Source organism: Clinocottus analis, unplaced genomic scaffold, assembly GCF_023055335.1.
Source record: "Clinocottus analis isolate CAN_PGR_092001 unplaced genomic scaffold, fCliAna1.0.p SCAF_12, whole genome shotgun sequence".
NCBI classification, from domain to species: domain Eukaryota; kingdom Metazoa; phylum Chordata; class Actinopteri; order Perciformes; family Cottidae; genus Clinocottus; species Clinocottus analis.
In genome coordinates this window covers 10,777,397-10,797,669 of record NW_027175843.1, presented here as the reverse complement: position 1 = coordinate 10,797,669, position 20,273 = coordinate 10,777,397, and the positions used below count along the sequence as shown (strand labels likewise).

Sequence of the window (20,273 nt, the reverse complement as noted above, 5' to 3'; positions counted from 1 at the left end):
CATTGTGGGAGTAAAGACAAAATACGTTTTATTTTTTTAACAGTTTCTGTCGCTTCTTCTCACTCTGTTAATTGGCGCGCCACCCTCTACGAACGTTTCGTGAAATTTTTTTTATGTTTTTTGCATTTTTCGGGAAAACGTACGGGCGAATCTCTTAGAAAAGTCATACCTCACGATTCCCGCGCAAACCGCACGTTTCGATGTAATTTTTGCGCATGTGCTGGCAACGCTCTGGGAGGAGTAGTGGTTTGACTATAAGAAGAATAATAATAATAATAAGCCCGCAGGAGAACATGAAGTGTGCTTCCAGCATGGGGTCTCTGACCCCATGCGGCTGAAGCCACACTTAACAAAGTACATAACACCTAGAAAGATCACATACAATGCATCACTGATGTTATTTACATTATACATCAAGATATTTCCTTACTGAGAAACTTCATGAGACCTTTAATCTGAGAGAACAACTGTCAACTCAATAATCTGCATTAAAAATTTAATTTATACAAAAACATTAATGGCACCGAATGAAGTCAACATCACCAAGATTGAGTAATGGAAAAAGGTACTGCAATCCTACAATCACTGCTTCAGGAACAATCAGACTACAGGTGGAATGTTAATGACAGAGCACACATTTCTAAAAAGCTTACGTCCTTAAGACTAGTTTTACAAGCAGAGGTGAGCTCAAACATTCAAACTACACGATGCGACTACAGCTGATTTTACTCACTTAAAAGTTGTCAAATTTAAAATCTGATTCAGCCATTTAGATTTGAGTGTTCAAATCGACTTCTAAAAAGCTGCCAGTACTTAACACATGAACTGTCAAACTCGTAAACCCGTCATCTCTAAAAATGTGCAAAATGTGAAAAGCAAATTATAAAAAAAGTGACTGCTCTTAATTTAATCTTAAAGATAGTGCTTATTAAAAGTCATAAAAACAAAAAAGCAAACTAGTTACAAATAACAACAATACACCTTGGTACTGTCCAACAATTCATAATTGCTTTTAAATAAAAAATAAACAAAATAAATCACAATTCTTAAAGTGCCTGTTATTTTGTCTTCATCTATTCCAGAGAAAACGTTTGCATTTTCAAAAAGCATTGCCAACGAATTACAAAATGGAACCAAACATAAACAAAAATAAAAACAGCACTGTCCAAAAAAAAAGGTGAGGGAAAATCCCTTTCCTCCAGTGTCGACGCTCAGGCACCGTGTGGGACGATCAACTCCCTGAAGGCTGAGACGGGGTCTCCTCTGTGCTCTGGTGGGACGTGGTGGCGGCGCCGCTGGACGAGGCCGAGGCGGTTGAGGTTGAGGAGCTGACCCCGTTGGAGGTGCTGACGGAGCTGTGCTGGATGGCCTCGTTCAGGGGGCTGCCGGGGACGGACATCTCCTCGCAACTCTCGTCCTTGTCAGAGACTGTGTAAGAAAAGAGAAGAAAATACCTTCTGAAGAAGCTCGTACCAATTTAACGTTTGGATTTTCTTACATATCTTTTTGCCTGCCGCATTAACCTGATATTTAAAAAAAGGCTTCGGAAAGCTTTGCCATGCAAGCCGATACAGATGTATGTGGTGTATGCAAACTTTGTTTCATTAATCCCCATAATGCTACTCCTGCACTATTCCCTTAATTAAAGCTCCAATGTCAATTTAAACCCACATCATAAGGGTACATTACATTCTGGGGCATGTGGCAGTGTTTCCCATCCCTAACTGCATCCTCATTTGTTTTTTGTTACCTTGCCAACTACTGCAGCGACAGATGATTACAGCACCTGATTTTAATGATGCTCACACTGGAGAGTAGGGAAGACTTGGAGTCGAAATGCCACCAGCTGTTAGGCAGTTGCATTGAATTAATTGGATCCTGATGGGGAAAAAAAAGACTCTACTCTCATGCTCTGTTCCGTAAAGGAATAAGGAGCACAGTGATAATTAATATTGTTAATGATATGAAGTCACTTATTATGGCACTTTGTAATTAATGACTGGCTTTTGCATTTTAGAACGTAAAATACAGATTCCACAGCAAGAAGAAGCAATTAAAGTGCAATACAAATGTCTTCGCATTAGAGGTTTCGTCTGCCTTCTTGACTGGACTTTGACCGTGTGATTTAGTGCAAGTGAATGTCAAAGCGCTATAAACTCCCTTGCTGTTTTACTATGCAGAAGGTCAGCCTCAGCATAAATCAGCTTGGTGGTTTTGTTCCATGTTCAAGTGAGCATTATTGCTCCTAACGACATTAAGTAGTGGCTGTCTGATATATTGTAATCCCTGGACAGCCAGAGCTTCTTTCTGCTCTCTTGGTTTCTGAAGTGGGGTTCTCTGGAAGCAGATGGACAGCGTTGTGTGCCAAGTGAAAGCATGTCCTGGCTTGTTTGTGGGGCAGTCTGGGCAATTTCCTTCCACCTGCCATGGCTACGCCTGGGCAGGACGATGAAGGTATTACCAGGCCTGGGGGGCAGTGTAGTCTTGCGGGATATGTAACATTGAGGAAAAAAAGGGGGCTCGATGAGGCCGTTACATGAGTGTGAGCCACGGATCAGTCAGAATCAAATAATGTGCTTCACTAATTAGCAAGATCGATTATTTCAGCGATTCCCAAGCAGGGGTAGTTGTGCCTCGGGGTGTATTTATGCAATTGCCAGGGGGTACGCGAAAAGATTGTGGAGGAGCTCAACTAATTTGAAAAACATGAATTTTGATTTAATTTAAAAATATTGAATCAGCTGTAACACCTGTACATATTGCAATTTAAAGTGCATGAAAGCTAGTTAGCAAGCAATCAGCAACATCTGAACACTTCACTAAAAAGAATGGATAAATGGCTGAAATAGATGATTATAGTAAGAGTAATGAATATAAGTAAATATACCGGATGAATGGTTGAAAGAGCTAAAGCTTTTGGGTACTTTTAGTTTAACTATTTCACTACTTGCAAAGCAGACATGAAGAGTTTAAATATTTAGCTAGAAGTGTAAAGTTGAAAAAGCTCGCTCAAACTATTCTTTTAATAGTTAGAAAACTGAAACTAATGGATATAAAAGGTCTGTAGAGGTACATCAAACATATTGTTATGTCATTCTGTTATTCTTCCAGACTTTTCTTTCTCACATTAAATGGCTTGTCTAAAATCTCCCCTCATGAGCCAAACTGATAAACTAGGGTATTTGGATGAAGTTCCATCTTTTCAAGCTGTGTAAAAAGTGCTCCAAATGTCATCTTTCACAAAGGGTCTCGAAACATGGGACAGACGTCCTCAGCAAACACATGAGAAAGATGACCCAATTCATCTGGAGATCTTTCTAAAAAACAAACCAGACGATACCAAATGAGACCTGGCTCTGACAGCCCCACTCTAGCCTGGAAACCAGCAGTCCCACAATGCACATGACGTGTGTCAGTGGGACGGTTAGCAATAAGGGATGCATAATGAGCAGCCGAGCTTGGTGGACACCCCGCCATGAGAATGCTCTGCAGTCTTGTCAAGCTTGCTGCTTTAATGGACTCATTTCAGAGGCAATCATTGTCAATACAAGTCAGCGGAGACGTTTAGAGCACAGTGGAGAAGTGGCTTGGAGCGCCACTTGTTCTCGTTGCATACTGGCTCATCTATGTGTGAAGGTGAGTTATGACCGGAAAATCTGAATGACAGAGCCCCGGTCGCGAGAAACGAAGAAGTATTGGTGATATAATTCTAAATGAGACCATGTGATGAACAGGAACCGGCATGGAGACGACACTGTGCAGACTGAGAGCAGGAAATGTAAATGAAGAGGCTGCAGACGGCAGAATCCTCTTGTTATTTAAATGTTTATGATTGTTGTATGGTTTAGTTGTTACACAAAGAGAAAGATCATTCGTACTTCCATCCATTTTTTGACAATCCAAGCATTTGGTTTCTCTGCATCCTTCCTGCAGATAGTATTTTCACAAATGTTTATTTTTAGACGTCAAATCAGGGGGAAACAATTGGTTTCTTGTGGATACCACCTGTGGCCTTGTGAAAAGACCTGCACAATGAAGCCTGGGAGAATTTGTCTGGAACTACACTGCCCATAAATATCTTAACTTTAGCAAAGTTTGTTTTTTTTCCTTTTTAAATGGGATCTAATATGTCAGTTGCCTTTTCTGTTTGGCCATAAGTAAGACATGTCCTTCCAGTGGTTAGCTGGAGCTCATTTCAGAAGCCTTTCCGTGGAAGCCTCGGGCTGAGAATAATGGAGCATTACTCACTGTGATAGCCAGATTTCTTCTGCATGGCGGTTACAGGGCAATCTTTATGAGCCAGAAGAAGCTGCTTCAGCTGAGCCACTTCGTTTCTCAGCAGGGAGACTTCATTCTTTGAGAGAGAGGAGACACACAACAGCCCTCAATAAAATGCTCTGTCTGGCTCATACAGTACATTAGATTACAAGACAAACAGACGACATGAGCGTATAGTTCAAATCTTTAAAATTATTTTGCAAAACCTGACAAAGGTTTCTTGATTTGGATTTGTTCCAATACTGATACTGACATGTGAGAGTTACAAAAGTGCATTTTACAGTTAAAAAATAAACATGTCGGTGCTCTCTGGTGGACAAAGTATGCAACAATGACACATCTCAAACATATCTTTAACATTTCATTTCTTGTAACCTTTTGGCCAACATCTAAGCGGGTAGTGACACATTTACAGAAAACAAAATATCTGCCAACGTATGGGCCACCTGACTTTTCTCCCAACCTAAAACCTGATGCTCAATACACTATTTTAAGCGTGGCTTTGTGCCCTCTTTAAATGGATGGCCTGTACCTCTTATCCATCATAGATGATTTCAATGTCAGTCATTATGAATAGTAAACAGTAAACACAGAAAGGTAACTGTGTAATTAATGAACTCCGAATAAAGTATAATACACTTCTTCATTTATGTATTTCCTGCACAATAATTATGGGCCTTCACTGGCTAGCAACCAGCACATTTGTCAGAGGTGAGCTGTTCGGATTGTCAGTGCAACTTTGCAGATGCAACTGAGATTTACACTTTTGTGTCGTTACTGCACCCAGGGGAGCTGAGGATTTCTGCATGTCGTAAATGAGGGCCACATTACGCTGAAGGTGACTTTAACTGGATTTAGAGCGGCCGGGGGCCTGCAGGACACTCAATGGCAGATTTAAGGTCCTTCTCTGTTCCTTTAAAAGGACTATGGGCAGCTTAATCTATTAGTCTACAAGCAGCCAATTTATCTGATTCCATCTGTTTAGTATTGCTGGTGTTGGCAGGGCTGAGCTATTGTAAGACAGATTTAAACACAGTATCTTAAGCCAAAAAATACTGATTGCTGCCATTTACAGCCAATATAAAGACCATTCGTTCAATCTCTTCCTCAACTCTGATATGGGAACCACACAAGATAAACTTGGAGATAAATGTCTGCCATTCACTCTCTGGCTACACTGATGTCATATCACATCATACCAGGGTACTTAAATTGGACTTTTGAGAGTTAAACTTGTTTCTAACTTTGTGAATTAATCAAAATCGAGCAAATGGGCCTCGGGTGATACTGCGAGCCCTGTGAGCTGCCTGGTCTGACATCTCATTAAAAAGCCAGTTAAGGATGATGTTAAAATAATTGTGCATCATTAGAGGCAGTTTCACTGATCAGCTGGGCCATGTCAGCATGTTTTTTTTTCTTTTTACAAAAACTGCACTGCCGATTAATACCGTCATACCCTTTCATTTTGTGCCACATGTTGTTCCCCTCTTTGTAGTTAACAGCGATCCCCCGTTTATTACCTCATCTACTCACGTATTCTTTCCTTTTCGTCCATCTATATTCAAATACAATTTCACAAAGCACCCAGGCACTCAGTATTTTTCAACCAGATATTAATGACATGAACCTAATTTTTTATAGTGCCGTCTTTCCCCTCCTCCACCTCCCACATCTTACTTTGCTTTCATAGAAAAATAAGACAGTGAGCAAATAAACACCACATCTCATTTAATTGTCTGGAACACCGATGTGCCGCACCCCCGGCTCACACTTATCAACAGAGACAGCAGATACATGAACTGTTTCGAACTTGTCAGCATCAGATCCTAATTGCTTCCAGCAAAATGAAGGTTCAAAAAGACACCTTTCCCTAGGAGATTTTTGAGGCCATTCAGTAAACTGCTGAGACAGAAGCGAAGACACGCTTGTGCGCGGCTGACATCTGGAGGATACATCTTTATTGACAGGGACATATCGATGTAAAGGGCTCACACACCGCTGCTGTCACACCGCAGCTCTTCTTAATCGGCTTTAATGACTTCATCACCACAGAAGGGAAAAGTCTGTGTACACACACTTACAACAACAGCACATGGTGATGAACAGACATACAGATGCATACGAACTGACACATTGATGCATAAGAGTACAAAACAAAGACAGATGAGGTCGCTGTTGTTGCATGCAGTAGCTAAGGGGGAAAGGTAAAGAGCACCTGGAGTTGTCCGTTCATGGAGTTGAAGTCGCCGGCCTTCTTCTCCAGAGCCTGGACCCACACTTTCCTCTTCTGTCGACAGCGAGAGGCCGCCGCCCGGTTACGCTCCAGAAACTTACGGCGCTTTTCATCCGGGTTTTCACTTGTGGTTCTGCGCCGCCGGCCCCCTGTGCTTGGGGGGTTTGGCGCAGGTGGCGCTGGAGAAGCCTGAACAATATTGTTAATACAAAACAATAACTGACGAAACAAAAGCACCACCAGTAATGTGCTGCTGATATCATTGTGCAGCACTGAATATTGCATACCGAGACCTGAAATGTGGTTAGCGCTCGTAAAACATGTAAGTTACTGTTGCTCATCACAATATGTACTCAGTTCTGTTGCCTTTAGATGATGAATAGGATGGTAATTTCACCAAGTAAAACATTTGACATCTTAGTTTACGTAAACAAAAAAGTCATCAAATCCAATTTCAGGTAACCTGAACAACATCATCTTTCAACACCGCTGTTGTGTTTAGAAAAGGTTTCATGAGTAGGCAGAAAGCTAACTAGTACACTGAACCCCTCACACATTCAGGCTCGGTAGTGTTTGAACATTTTGGATACTCTGAACCCTACTTTCTTTTTTGTCCCAATAGCACAAAAGTACTGAAATTTAAAAAAAAATATTTTTAAACCAACTTTGAACATAAACAAATTGTTAAAAATAAAACTGTATGTAGATTACAAATCTGATCAGACATTTGATGCCATCTATCAGTACTTGGTATTACAAGTGCATTTCAATTAATACCAAAAATGAATGAAGTTCAATATGTAGCCCTACTGTACAGGACGCCTGTCTTTGACCTTGATAACATGTTCTGATCAGGAACACACTATAAGGATTATAGTCCTGCATGTAAGCATCCCCTCTCGTAACTATGCTGAAACATTCAGAATGCAGTTGTGGATACTTACAGGTGTCTCTGTGGTGGAGGTGGCTGGCTGCTGAAGGGAATGGGGGGAAGGTTCCTCAGTCGTGGACAGACTAGTAGCTGGAGCAGGACTGAGGGCCGCGATGGGGGCTGGAGTCGGGACGGGGGTTGGAGCAGGAGAAGTGGGAGCAGCTGTGTGGGTGACAGCGCTGCTCTGGACTTCAGTGTTTCCATTGGTTACCTGAGGAAGCTGCTGGTTCAGTTTCTGGGAAGAGAATTCAACATTCAAACAGTCATGAAATATGCATCCAAAAACATGGTTGCTACAAGAGAACTATATATAGTTAAGTTACCAAGGTATGGTAAAACACTTTTGTGCACGTTAGTAGCACTTAAATGGTACATACTGATAGCCCTTTGTACTTTAACTTTATTAAATAAATTATCTTTCTTCATCCTTGTTGTTCTGAGTTCTCATGGTTGAATGCACTTATTGTAAGTCACTTTGAATAAAAGCATCAGCTAAATGAAATGTAATGTAAAAAGAAGCTACCAGTAGACCATTTATCCTTCAAATAATTTAAAAATAATAAAAGACTTTAAACACAAAGTTAATTTTCACTGGCATGTGTTTTACACTATATTACTATAACTATTTTAGAAGTTAGGCTAGTTGTGACAAACAAACAAGGTTATTTTATATACACTAATGTTGTATCTAAAATAATAAGAAAACACATTTTTTTTAAAAACTGTGAAGTCAAGTTAAATGTCAGAAATGTACGCCCTTTTAATAAATAAATAAAACATATTATGAAATTCAAATGCAACTTAAATACACCTTAATTAGACTAAAACAAACTAAGTATGACCCTAAATGCTTTCAATTGGATTCATAAACATAATGCCATGTCTAGCCACACAGAGGTGTAACTACACAAAGTAAAATCATAGCTGGTTTACTCATCCTAACTATAACACATTTAAGTAACACAAATCATAAACTAACAAGTATTTTAACAGCTACGTTTGAGAACTTGAAAGGAAACGGCAAGTACTTCAAACAAAAAAAATACCACAGTGGCTTACGGAAAGGTTGAGTAAAGAGGTACTGTTATAGTATTAGCCGTTAGTGAACAGATTGTAACATCTTGCTTCAGTGAAGCTGTTGGGTTAGCGGCAGTCAGCAGAGAACAAGAGCAGTGGAATCACTGCTGATGGTTACTAGATCATGTGAAATATCCTCATTCTACAAGTACTCCAGTATCCCCTATCCCCAATTGTTTTTAAAGATCTAATACGTGAGAAGAACAGGAAGAAATCCTGACATAGCAAAGAAACTTTAATACATTTTAAAAACTATCTGATGAAGCATGTAACACATGTATTTAGCATGTTTAGGTTGTAATCGTATCTCAATACCAAAGGTGATGGACATCCATGGCACATAATGTGACTCAAACTATCAAAAAATGATCTTTTTTTGAACATGTACAAGAACTGCATATGCCACATATAACACAGCCCATTCACAGAAACTATTTCTCTCCCGATTGGTGTTCAAGACTCACAGGCCAATTCCTCTCGTATCAAACAAGGTGAAAGTGAATGAGCCTTTGGAAGCAATAACAAAGTGAGAGGGAATACATTTACATGAGAAAACAGAGGACCACATTATTCTAACAACTACCTTTGCCAGACCAATCTATCTACCAAATTAGTTTATCGTGTAATACCCTTCCAGAAGCTCTTCTGGCAGAAACAAGATATTATTCTCCTGGAATGGCCCATAGAAAGAGGGAAAAGCCAGTCAGATTCATATTTCATCTCTGCCATGGAAACCTCATCAGTGTAATAACCCTCCATCTCATGGGTGTTATTCAACCATCTGCTACTATATTACTTATCTTTATTTTGCAACTAATTAACAGCATAATCTTCTAAATTCAGCAAGTTAATTATCATTATTGTGGTCTTTGCAGCATCATCAGTCCTTGTAAAGTGCCGTCTCTGCGCCCCCTGAGAGAGTGGTGGGGGCGGGGAGCAGGCAGGTTGAGCGGGGGTCTGTTTTTTTCTTGACGCGGGCTCATTAGGTGTTTGCTGATGAGCCGAGTGCGGTGGGAGGTGCCGGAGTGAGAGGATAGGCGGTTGGGAGGGTGGAGGGGGAGGCGGGGGGGTCAGGTCAGGCAGGATTCTGCTGAACAAAAGGTTCCATGCAGGGCGAGGCCGACTTAATGTGCCTCGCTGAGCGTGTGCCAGGATGCCCCCAGCTGGCTTTTGCTGGTAGCCCCCGCCGGTTGGCCCCGGTGACGGCGTGCTGAGCGCAACGCTGTCTCCGCGTTTGTCATCTTCGTACCCCATGATCCCCGACAACCCCCTGCCCTCCCCCTCCCTTCACTCCTTCCTTGCCAGTCAGAATCAATCCTTCCCTCCGAACACACACACACACACACACACACACACACACACACACACACACACACACACACACACACACACACACACACACACACACACACACACACACACACACACACACACACACACACCTCCTCTCTGCAGTTTATCTGTTAATTTCCACAGGCGGGGCATGCTGCGAACACTTACAGGTTCTGTGATCCGTGCTTCATCACATTGCCACTGATCTCCCTCTAAACACTTCATATCCCTGCCCTTCAACTACGTTGTGTACAAGTGGACGTAGTTAGATGCAAAGCTGCCATGACCAGGTGCTCCCCCACAGAGAAATATTTGGAATATTTTTTTTTTGGGGGGGTGGGGAGGGGGCAATATTTTTCACAAGTGTCACAAAATCGTGAAATACTGTCATAATTTCAAATATCAACTAATTTAGTTAATCGACTAATCGTTGCAACTCTATAAAATCAGTAAATACAATTCAAATTTAGAATAAATATTAGATAGTAAAATCCAGATAGAAAGTAAATTGATAAAAGGAGGATTCAAAAATAAAAACTCAACCCAACCTGTCACTAGCGCCCTCATCTGGTCAAGAAATGGGCTTTTATTGTCAGACTCCCTCATTACTTTGGTTGTTATTATCCCCCTCAGATGGGAAATGACAGACTCCACATGGAAATAATATTTTATGTAAAAGAAGAGACAGTTAATACCAGCTTCGCTTCTGATTGGGCGGGCTGTGGCTGTGGCGAGGGAGGTCCTGGGATCCCGGGAACATTAGGCACGATGGTGACAGGTCTGACAAGCTGACGACAGAGACAAAGGGACAGATCAGCACACAGAGCATTTATCTTCAGCTGTAAAAAGGCTCCAGCGCTCGCACACAACACAAACACAGCCATGGCGGGCTCCCCGAGTTTCCTCATAGCTCAGCCTCATTAGGTTGGATGGCCTGTTATTTTGCGGAGGCAGCGCCACATGGAGATGCCGTGTGCACGCTAATGAACCTCTGCCTGCCTGCGTGAGAGCATATGGGCAGGGAGGCTGAGGAGAGGATGGAGAGACACGAATTAGAAGGCCAGAGCGAGGCCTCATCTCGCAGCCGCTGACAATGAGACAGAGGGAGGTGGGGAGAGCTGCAGGGGGAGAGGGTGAGGGTGTATGATCGAGTGAAAGGGAGGCCCACTGGTGGCTCATGTTCTCCGTCTACTTTTGCCCTCCTCTGCTTGTCAACGGCTTTCCCAGTCCCCACAGACTGGGAAGATAGAGGTTTTTTCCCCTGCTGTGCTGCTATCAGGAGATAATCATCTGCTGCTCAGTGTTCCACACAGACAATCGGGACTACAGTGAACAACAAGACAAGCTTCCACATAGGGGACTGGAAATAAATTCCAATAAGACCTTGATTTACAACATAGTTCCTCTATAAAATGTCCTATATCAGTTATAATTGGTTTGCAAAACACATTAATAGTGTCATCTATCTGCTCTGCCAGAAATCAGGAGCGTTGATTCTAATTGTACAAGGACAAATGGAGAAGAGCCCTGGAGCTGAGCCCACTGCACCTCGGCCAAATCCTGTGTCTTTGCCACAGCGACACACAGTTGTACTCTTAAGTCCATTATTTCACACAACAGAGCTGCAGCTCTCACTTCACTGCCAAATCTGAGATGCCAAAGTTGTAAATACTCCCTCTGTCCAAATAGAGTGAAAACAATTAGTTGTATTAATGTATCGCTACAGCAGAAGTGCGTTCTAAATGCAACTTTTGGAAGGACTTCAACTTTACCAATGTGAATGATTGTCCATACAACACCTCAAATGCGATTATCAAACAACAAACTTGTGCCCAGCAACGCATCGATATATTTAACACAATTCAGTTCATTTGTTATTCTACACACTGGACTAAAATATAGTTATTGATAATTACCCTGCTAGTTAGTTCATTCATGTGCGTGGAAACAGCAGTTGACAACACAATCTCACCTCAGGGCTCATTTAGTGGTTGTTCTGAAACTTTGTGATATGGTAGAACGCTCCAGAAGAGCTACTCAATGGACTGTCTCATGTTTTCAAAAAGACAAAATTAGTTGTGAGGATTGACTTTTAAGCCAATATGAATGAGAAGTCTTTAAACGGACTTGAATCAGAAGAAGCTAACATTTACAGTTCGATGAGACCTGTGTAAAATCATACACCGAACAAAAGCTGTCCAACAGCTAAACTGACCTTGAGTTGAGATTATTTTGGCCTCAAACACTTGTTACTGAGATCCCTATTTGTTCAGGGAGTTCACTGCATGCATTCTTCATTTTCAGATAGTTCTAATCAAACGGTCATTACATTATCAGAAAAGTCTCATTTCAAAATGATGTTTTCACTCAAACAGAAAAACAACGTTCACAAAGTATAACGAAGAGCAAACTCACAGGGATTGTAGTTGGAATATGTACACTTGAGCTTGTGATAGACGCAGGTATAGCAACCGGCACGGTCTGGCCATTAGGCAGCTGTAAGAGCAACGGGAAGGTTCCAGACACCGGACTGAAAGAGGGAGAGAAGGAATCCCAGTGAGGGAAAAACAAACAACTTTGTGATTAACACACAAAAAGTAATCTGTCACAAATTAAAGACAAGGGTGGCGACTAATATACCAGCATGATGTCATAATCAGGCAACAATTTACGGAAATGAAGTGGAACCAAAACAACTTAAAAACACACCTGTTGCACAACAGGTTGAAGCAAGATTATTAGAAACATCTATTTTGTCATCACATTAGACCCCATAAGTAACATCAGTGTTGCCCAGATAAGGACTTCTGGTTCAGTAAAACACATGGGAGTCCCACCAAATCATCTGTCGGGCTTTTTCATTTAAACATTGGATATTTTTACTTTCAGTTTAAAACATGTTACTCACAAAAAGAGAAACATTTTCTACAAACTGGGCCCTTCATTGATTATTACTTTGTTTCTTATTTCAGTAGGTTTCAATCAATTTAATTGCTGGATTATGGGCCCAAGGAAACTGTGCAAAACAGGTTTATAATTAAATAGTTAATTTGTGTCACTCCAAACATAATTGCTCAGACATATTTTTAACATGTCCAATTTATCTCGACTTTGACCTGTGGGACTTTCTGTAGCTGTATTTCACAGGCAACTGATGATTATAATGGATATCTCACATATAAATTCACTCGTACACAATCTGGCTAGCTCTGGCTAGCTTGTGCTTCACTGAACACTGTGTTCTAAAACAATAATCTAACTTTACCGTATCTTTGTTAAAATAAAGAGACTCAATACACTTTACAATCATATATGAAGGCGTAATACAGTGACAGACTATTATTTGGAAACCCCTGTCATTGTTTAATTATTTTTCCATCAATCAGAAATTGAACTAGAGCTATAAATCCATATTTGAGCAATGTTTAGGTTTTTCTTGAAGACGAGACTTATGAGGTCTACAGCCAAAAAAAAAAAAAAAAAAACCTCCAGAGTGCAAATAAATGAGAAAACAAAACAAGCACATGCCTCATAAAATATGAGCTCACCAAAACAAAACTAGACAAATATATTTAAAAAAAAAAGATGACTTAGTAAAACCATGATTTAAAAAAAATGGACATTTGGAGTTACTTACACTATAGGCCTATTAGTGGATGGGACTTGGGTAATAACAGAGCTAGATGTTGGTGATGGGAGAGCTTGATGTATTACAACATTAGCCTCTGAGGTTGCTAGAAGTACATTGGGAACTTGGAGGGATGCAGGATGGACTATAGTGGATGTTGGCAGTGAGGCTGGCTGCAAAGATAAATCCTGAAAACATCATACAAGACCTTAGCTGCAGGAAGTATATAATGAACACCAGATTGTTAAGTAGGGTTGCAACGGTATGAGATTTTCATGGTACGATAACAACTCAGAAGATATGCCGGTTTCACAGTCGTACACTATTCTTCGTCTTATTCTTCTTATTGTGATTAGAACCATCTTTATTATTATCAGTTACAATTATCCTTAAAGGTTTTACTATAACTGAAGTATGTTCATTTACATGTTAGCAGCACTAAAAGTATCACTAGAAGCATGTTGAATTAAGCACCAACTGACAAATTAAACAAAAATAACATCAGCTTTGAGCTTTTAAACTAACACTATGCTTATAAACCACTAATATCTATATTGTAAAAGCTCAGTCAGACTGCTCCTGTCTGTACCTTTACCACACACACACACACACACACACACACACACACACGCACACAAAATGAAGGCCACATGTCAAAGATAAGAAAGAGCTAAACATATGGAAGCATATTAATCATCTAATATGTCCAATGAATGTCTCTAAATAATAGTGTTGTGATGTCGTGTTAGCATTTTTTGGAAAGTTGAGACACAGTCAAACTGAAACAGGAAAATGATCTGATCACTTATCAAATGTACATTCATATGAGTGGATCTGAAATTCCAGAGTAGTAAAAAAACAATCACAAGAGGACACCCGTTATTCAGTCTTCATGTCATTCTTGTATACTCTTAATGATTAGCACAAATGCTGAAAACAGCTCATTCAAAGGCTTTACCTTGTCATCATTGGTAGTAGATTCGGGGTGAGGCAGAGGACTATCTTGATGGGCCTCCATAGCTGTGGGCTCCTCAGTTTTGTTGCGTATAATAGGCGTTGCAAGAGGTGACAAATCCAATGGTAACTACAGAAAAATAAGAATAAATCACATCAATAAAACAGATCAGTGCTATCAATGCACGTGAGACACAGAAGTCCAGCGTTGACAACCACCTTTTTAATGTCATCTTCACTCGCTTTTTTGAAGTCATGGTCAAACGGACTTGCGAGCTCATTAAACAGTCCGACCTCGTCACAGTTCTTCAAAAAGCGAGTAGGTGTTGGTGTTTGGTCTGCAAGGGAGGAAAACCATCAGAACCAAGACTGTCATGTAAATATGAACGTCATCAAAATATCTCAACATTGAGAGCACTTACCAGCAATGACGGCGATGTCATTTCTCGCTGGACCAAACTTCAGGGTCATCTCATGTTTGTGTTTGTGGACGGCCAAGTGATCCTCATTGGTAAATCTCTTTGTATGGTTCAACAAGAAAACAGACAGAACAATCAAACAGGATCTTTCTGGAAATGGTTTGGAGCAGTTTAGTTGCAGCCGGACAATTTAAACATCTTTAGTGACATTTCTTAGATTAAGACGAAACATTAGCTTGAATGTGTGTTCCATGTGTTTCTATTCTCTTCATATTTAAATTTTAAAATTAGAAGATTTTGAATTTTAGTTGCATGTCTGTTGTTAACATTGAGAATGCAAAGCTCATGTAATTTCTACTTGATTTTGAGGACCTGAAGTTCAGTATTTACTTAATAAAACGTGTGCATAAGACTTGTGCTGTCTTTTAGGCCATGAAAACACTAATACAACAATTCCTCTCCAGAATTTCAGAAACTTTTGTCTAATTAATACACAATTACAACAAACACATACCATTTGAATTATTTTAACAGTAAAATATGCAAATGAACAGATTTTTCCCCCCCGAAAATTCTTTCACGCCTCTTCAAAATTATATTTTAGGAGTAAGGGGTTAGCTATGTGGACTTATGACCTTAGTATACTCAGAATCCCAGCCAAAGTCAACAACTTTCCCAGGGCTTCATATCAGGCCCAGAAACCCAAGGTTCACTGTATGCCACATGTATTCTAGTAATTTGATTACTTAATCACTTAATCTTGTGATTTCTTGATATGTTCAGAGTTTAAATCTAACACTTTTTTAAAAAAAAAATCTATTATTTAAGTTTGTATAGTGCTTCCATGGTGCATTTCCCCCAGACAGTATGTGTGAGTTTTTAGGGTTACTCTGCACACAATTCGTCTAACAAAGGCTTGGTGCATTTCCCCAGAGAGGTGGATACATGCAGAGTGATGTGAAACAGTGGCACAAAGAAACATGTGAGAGCAGCAGTGACTTACTTGTCCACACCCAGGAGCAGTACATTGGAAAGGTCTGTCATCACTCATATTAAGGATTTCCTGTTGTGTCACCCTGGAATAAAACAAGAAAAAAGGCACAAACAGGAGTTACACATCAGTTCTATAGATGATAATTAGTGTGAGGGTGAACTATTTACGAATAAGACTGTGGTTCCTTCAAGATGGAGAATAAACATCGTGGCAATAGCAAAAGATAAATGTCAGCAAATCATATCGTATGTGTGACTAACGTGGTACCATACAGGTGAGAGGATTGCGAGAAATGTGGACAAAGCGCATCGATGATGGGCGGCTGCTTTAGTTGTTTACACCTCGGTGTCATCATAAAAGACGCACTGTTTTTTTCTTGGTCTAAATACGCGGCTGAGGAGCGCATCCCGAGCTACGTTTACCGCTTCAGGTTGTAAAATGTAATGAAAAGGCGCAACATCAAACCCATCTCGTTAATGTAGATTTGCGGGGATCTGACCCAGTCGCGTCCATGGAGCAGCCCGAGCCCTGCATGTGTTAACATTCACGCGTCGCCATATTTGGCTCTAAATATCTGTGTAAACAGAGGTAATGTCAATGTTTGTTTCGAGGTCGCTTTAATGTACCGGAGAACGAGTCCCTCGTCAGTGCCAGAAATTAAGCTTTTTACAAGCGCTTTGTACCTATTCGCCATCAGTTTAAGTGGTCACTTACCCCTCAGCCACAACCCTTGATTGCCAAAACCCCACGTCTGTTCCAAAGACTCGCGAGAGCGGCGTCAGCTCTTCCGTAAACGTCACACGAGGACAGCGCCAGGAACCTCAAGTATAGTTTTTTAACGTTCATTCAGGAATATAATTACAGATCCCCATCAATCACGTGTTTCATAACATATGCAATTACTCTGCTTTGAATAATGTTTTATTTTTCACAAAAAAAAGTACCTTATTCCCACTGACTGCTTCTCCCTCACTGAAATACCCTGAAACTCTATACAATTCGTTTTTGTTTCAAAAGTTGAATTAGTGAATACAATGTACTTCACTTTGCAAGTATATGGTTCATATGTTTTGGAAATATGATACACACACCTTAAAACATGTGGACACATCTATCAATATCATTTTAAATAATTGTAGTGTGGAAGCCTGTATTATATTTCAACATTAGCATCCCCAATACGAGGTTATTAACTATTAGTGATACACGATAAGGATGCCAAGTTATTTTTTGTTATTTGATCTTCAGACAAGTTGTCAAATATGAACCAGCACATAGACACTTGGCTTTCAATTTCATCTGACATCTCAACTGTCACTTACACAGGTTTATATTGTTTGGCCTTTACTATTTTGTATTAATTAGCATGTTTAGGTTGCGATGGATCGTTTAGTCGAAGATCACATCAATCCCACTTTCAAATAATTTGTTCAACAGACTAAAACCGAGACACTCTATTGATGCAACAAAACTGAAAATATTCATCAGCAGATTCTTCTGTTGGAGAAACTGGTACAAGGCAAATGGATGCATTGGCTTCATGAATTAAATTAAACTGAACAATATTTTGAAATAATCTTACTTTAAAAATAAAATGATTTTTTTTAAACTAAATTCAGTCCAGCTTTATTACAGAAAGCCACTTTTAACAAGGCATTATAAAACTTAAAAGGATTTTTAAAAAAACAACACTCTATAGCTTAATAAAATCCTCTATATTTATTTATGCCATTTACAAAAACAAGCACTCACTTGCGGCCTAATTACAGTACTAATTAACAGCATCTAAACCAAGAGTAAATTCAGTTAGACCCCAGAAAGCTTGCATGTAACGCAAGAAAACAAGATAGACTCATCAACTCGAATCAACGCAGCTGCTTCTCAGAAAAGATGTAATTAAAAAAAAGACACTGCTTTCTATTGTGCTAGCATGATAGTCCAGACATAAAAGTCAACACCATTGTTAAATAGTCAAATACATGTATTTTAATCACGTAATTTCTTACATTTGTACAATACATGTTTTGCGTATTTTGACAGTGTCTTAAAGTCTTGAAAATGTACATTTCCATGACACCAACACGGAACAATTTTGGTAGCCACAATAAAATATGTAGTCACATCTGTAATGAAAGTGTTGAATGACAGGAGAGTTTTACATAGCAAACAGGATAAGGAAAGCAACCATCAAACAAAACAGTCCCATGGCTTCAGACAGGGCAAATCCCAGGATGGCATATGAGAACAGCTGCTGCTTCAGAGATGGGTTCCTGCAAACAAAAACGTGTGATGCATCAGCAAAAAAAATAAAAATTAAAACATGCATCAAAAATCTATTAATTTCAGTTACATTTATTTTCAGGATGTGTGTTTGCGAGAACAAACCTAGCATAGCCGATAATGAGACTGCCGAACACAGTCCCAATTCCAGCTCCGGATCCAGCTACCCCGACTGTGGCAGCTCCAGCTCCGATGAACTTGGCAGCAGTGTCAATGTCCCTGCTGATGGCACTGGTCTGGAAGCCCCTCAGTGTGAGCTGGGTGAGGGGGCTCTGTGGCATCACAGCACCACTGCTCTGGAGCAAGAACAGACAAAAAAAACTGTTAACTTTCACCTTCAAAAGCAATGTCATGCGATGTGGCAATACAGTAAGTTGATCTCCAAAGCAGTGCTGAAACAAATGGTATTAGTGAGAACAATAAAGGAATTAAAACATAATGACTACATTACAATGTGTAGATTTCACAATGAAGATATTTCATGTAGATTAGTTAGTATTTAAAGTAAGTCTTTAGTTTTTTGACAATAATTCTGACATTTTATAGAGTAAATCAGGGAGAATCAAGGATGGAAAACTAGTAATGACTAAACAAGTGGCAGAATGACAGTTGCAGTCCAAGTAGAGAGCCTGTATTTTACTCTTACCTCTGTTTTGAGCTCAGGCCTGGACAGCACAGAGGCAGAGAGGGGTCTGTAAAGAGCCCGGGAACCAGCACGGACCTGAAGCAACAGCGTGGATACAAACAAAGTACAAATTTAGTTAAACACAAAAGCTCAATAAGATATGAAACATACAGTTGGTAGATACGCCCAGGAAGAGCAGCTGGAAGGAATCCTAATGTCATTATGTCAATCAGTGTCATTCACTGCAGTGCACACACACTTTATGACCTGTGGCCTTTAATGATTTGTGGGTACAGGCTGTGCTGTCAAAGTCACTCCTGGGTTTTTGTTCATCTGCCGTGCTGGCAAACTACAATAAACATAAAGGGAAAGCTTTCCGACAAGTTGTCACATTGTAATTTAAATTGGTTAGACTGGTAGAGATACTATAATCAGAAATATGACCTTGGAGAACGACTTGAAAACACAGGCTGCATTTATTCTGGAGCACACAATGCCCGAATACATACGGGGGTCGTTTGTGGGTGAATCGTGTGTGTGAGTTTTCAGGGTAACTCTGCACACAATTCGGTTAACAAAGGCTGCTCATGACCTTAGCTAACGGCCATTACTGAACATGTCTGCTACGAGCTAAAGCAAAGGCAGTGCCAGCTTTTTGGATAACTGTCATGCACCTTCGTGATTATCATTAGCACTACATTGCACACATTTAAAAAGTCTTTATGTTGTGCAGTGCTTTAGCTGAAGCTAGCTCGCCTGTTGGCCTAGACTGCAGATACCCTTGCCAGTCAGCTGCAGTCAAGTTCAGCCAGAGGCCCAGCGGATTTATCCGGAATGCTAGGAAAGCACGACTCAAATGTTACGGCATGAAAACACACAACAGGAAGAAAACTCACCAGAGCCGGCGTGGAGACGAACTTTGCACAGGCGTACATGCTTTCTAATTTAGGTAGTTTTAACCGGTTTGGTCAAATCTGGATGAATCCCGGGTCTCTCTCTGAGGAAGGAAGACCGGAGAGAAGTAAGGTCAAACGGGTGTAAAAATGCTCCAGCGAGAAAATACAAGCACGCATAAGTACATTCACATCCATCCTGCATGCTGTCCTCACTTGTGCGCTACAATGTGAAGTTAAGAGAGCGGATGAAAACGGATTTGTAAAGATAGGTTTCTCATTCAAACTGCCATTACACACTTACCGACGGCAGAGGTCGAACCACAGTAGAAGAGTGCGCATGCGCGATGTGTGACGTGTGTAGAGGCCCGGATGATGACAGTGGAAGGTCATTTCACAGAAACTTTATTGAACAACGTCGCAAAAACAGCAATGTTCATTCACAAAACTAATGTTTGTTTACACACGGTCAGTATATTGATGAATGCACCTTCCTTGTGTGGATATATTTAAGAAGGACGATGAAACATGCTACATTTAATGATATTATCTATAGTTTTATTGATGGAAATTGACAGCTCCTAATACAGTTAGTGATAAAGGGACAACTTTAAAATTCTTAAAACGAT

General features: G+C 40.3%; 2 protein-coding genes across 4 annotated transcripts; both read right to left on the bottom strand.

Annotated features, from left to right (window-relative positions):
• Nucleotides 1–354: 354 nt before the first annotated feature.
• On the bottom strand, nt 355–16,597 carry atf2 (activating transcription factor 2). 2 transcript variants are annotated; one of them, XM_068572969.1, is made up of 12 exons: nt 16,561–16,597; nt 15,856–15,928; nt 14,856–14,952; nt 14,653–14,771; nt 14,438–14,563; nt 13,489–13,667; nt 12,267–12,381; nt 10,547–10,639; nt 7,456–7,677; nt 6,494–6,700; nt 4,249–4,354; nt 355–1,428 (listed from the first exon to the last, which is right to left on the bottom strand). In XM_068572969.1, exons 2-12 carry the CDS (start codon nt 15,901–15,903, stop codon nt 1,232–1,234), a joined length of 1,509 nt encoding a protein of 502 aa, XP_068429070.1. In that variant the 5' UTR covers nt 15,904–15,928; nt 16,561–16,597; the 3' UTR covers nt 355–1,231. The 2 variants fall into 2 exon arrangements, with proteins under 2 accessions (XP_068429070.1, XP_068429069.1); XM_068572968.1 differs by lacking the exon at nt 16,561–16,597 and adding an exon at nt 16,473–16,545.
• Nucleotides 16,598–17,806: 1,209 nt separating this feature from the next.
• On the bottom strand, nt 17,807–20,009 carry atp5mc3a (ATP synthase membrane subunit c locus 3a). 2 transcript variants are annotated; one of them, XM_068573113.1, is made up of 5 exons: nt 19,949–20,009; nt 19,648–19,748; nt 18,773–18,847; nt 18,232–18,422; nt 17,807–18,116 (listed from the first exon to the last, which is right to left on the bottom strand). In XM_068573113.1, exons 2-5 carry the CDS (start codon nt 19,684–19,686, stop codon nt 18,002–18,004), a joined length of 420 nt encoding a protein of 139 aa, XP_068429214.1. In that variant the 5' UTR covers nt 19,687–19,748; nt 19,949–20,009; the 3' UTR covers nt 17,807–18,001. The 2 variants fall into 2 exon arrangements, with proteins under 2 accessions (XP_068429214.1, XP_068429215.1); XM_068573114.1 differs by lacking the exon at nt 19,949–20,009 and adding an exon at nt 19,861–19,948.
• Between the last annotated feature and the right edge of the window lie 264 nt (nt 20,010–20,273).

Bases quoted from the DNA above. Each gene is read 5' to 3' on its own strand.
- atp5mc3a (XM_068573113.1), bottom strand. From the start codon at position 19,686: ATGTACGCCTGTGCAAAGTTCGTCTCCACGCCGGCTCTG. The intron at 18,423-18,772 runs GTAAGAGTAAAA...TTCTTGCTCCAG, and splicing joins GGCCTGAGCTCAAAACAGAG to AGCAGTGGTGCTGTGATGCC. The intron at 18,117-18,231 runs GTTTGTTCTCGC...TTTTGTTTGCAG, and splicing joins CTCATTATCGGCTATGCTAG to GAACCCATCTCTGAAGCAGC.
- atf2 (XM_068572968.1), bottom strand. From the start codon at position 16,540: ATGGCGAATAGGTACAAAGCGCTTGTAAAAAGCTTAATTTCTGGCACT. The intron at 10,640-12,266 runs GTGAGTTTGCTC...CTCTGTCGTCAG, and splicing joins ATATTCCAACTACAATCCCT to CTTGTCAGACCTGTCACCAT. The intron at 6,701-7,455 runs GTAAGTATCCAC...AATATTGTTCAG, and splicing joins CCTCCACCACAGAGACACCT to GCTTCTCCAGCGCCACCTGC.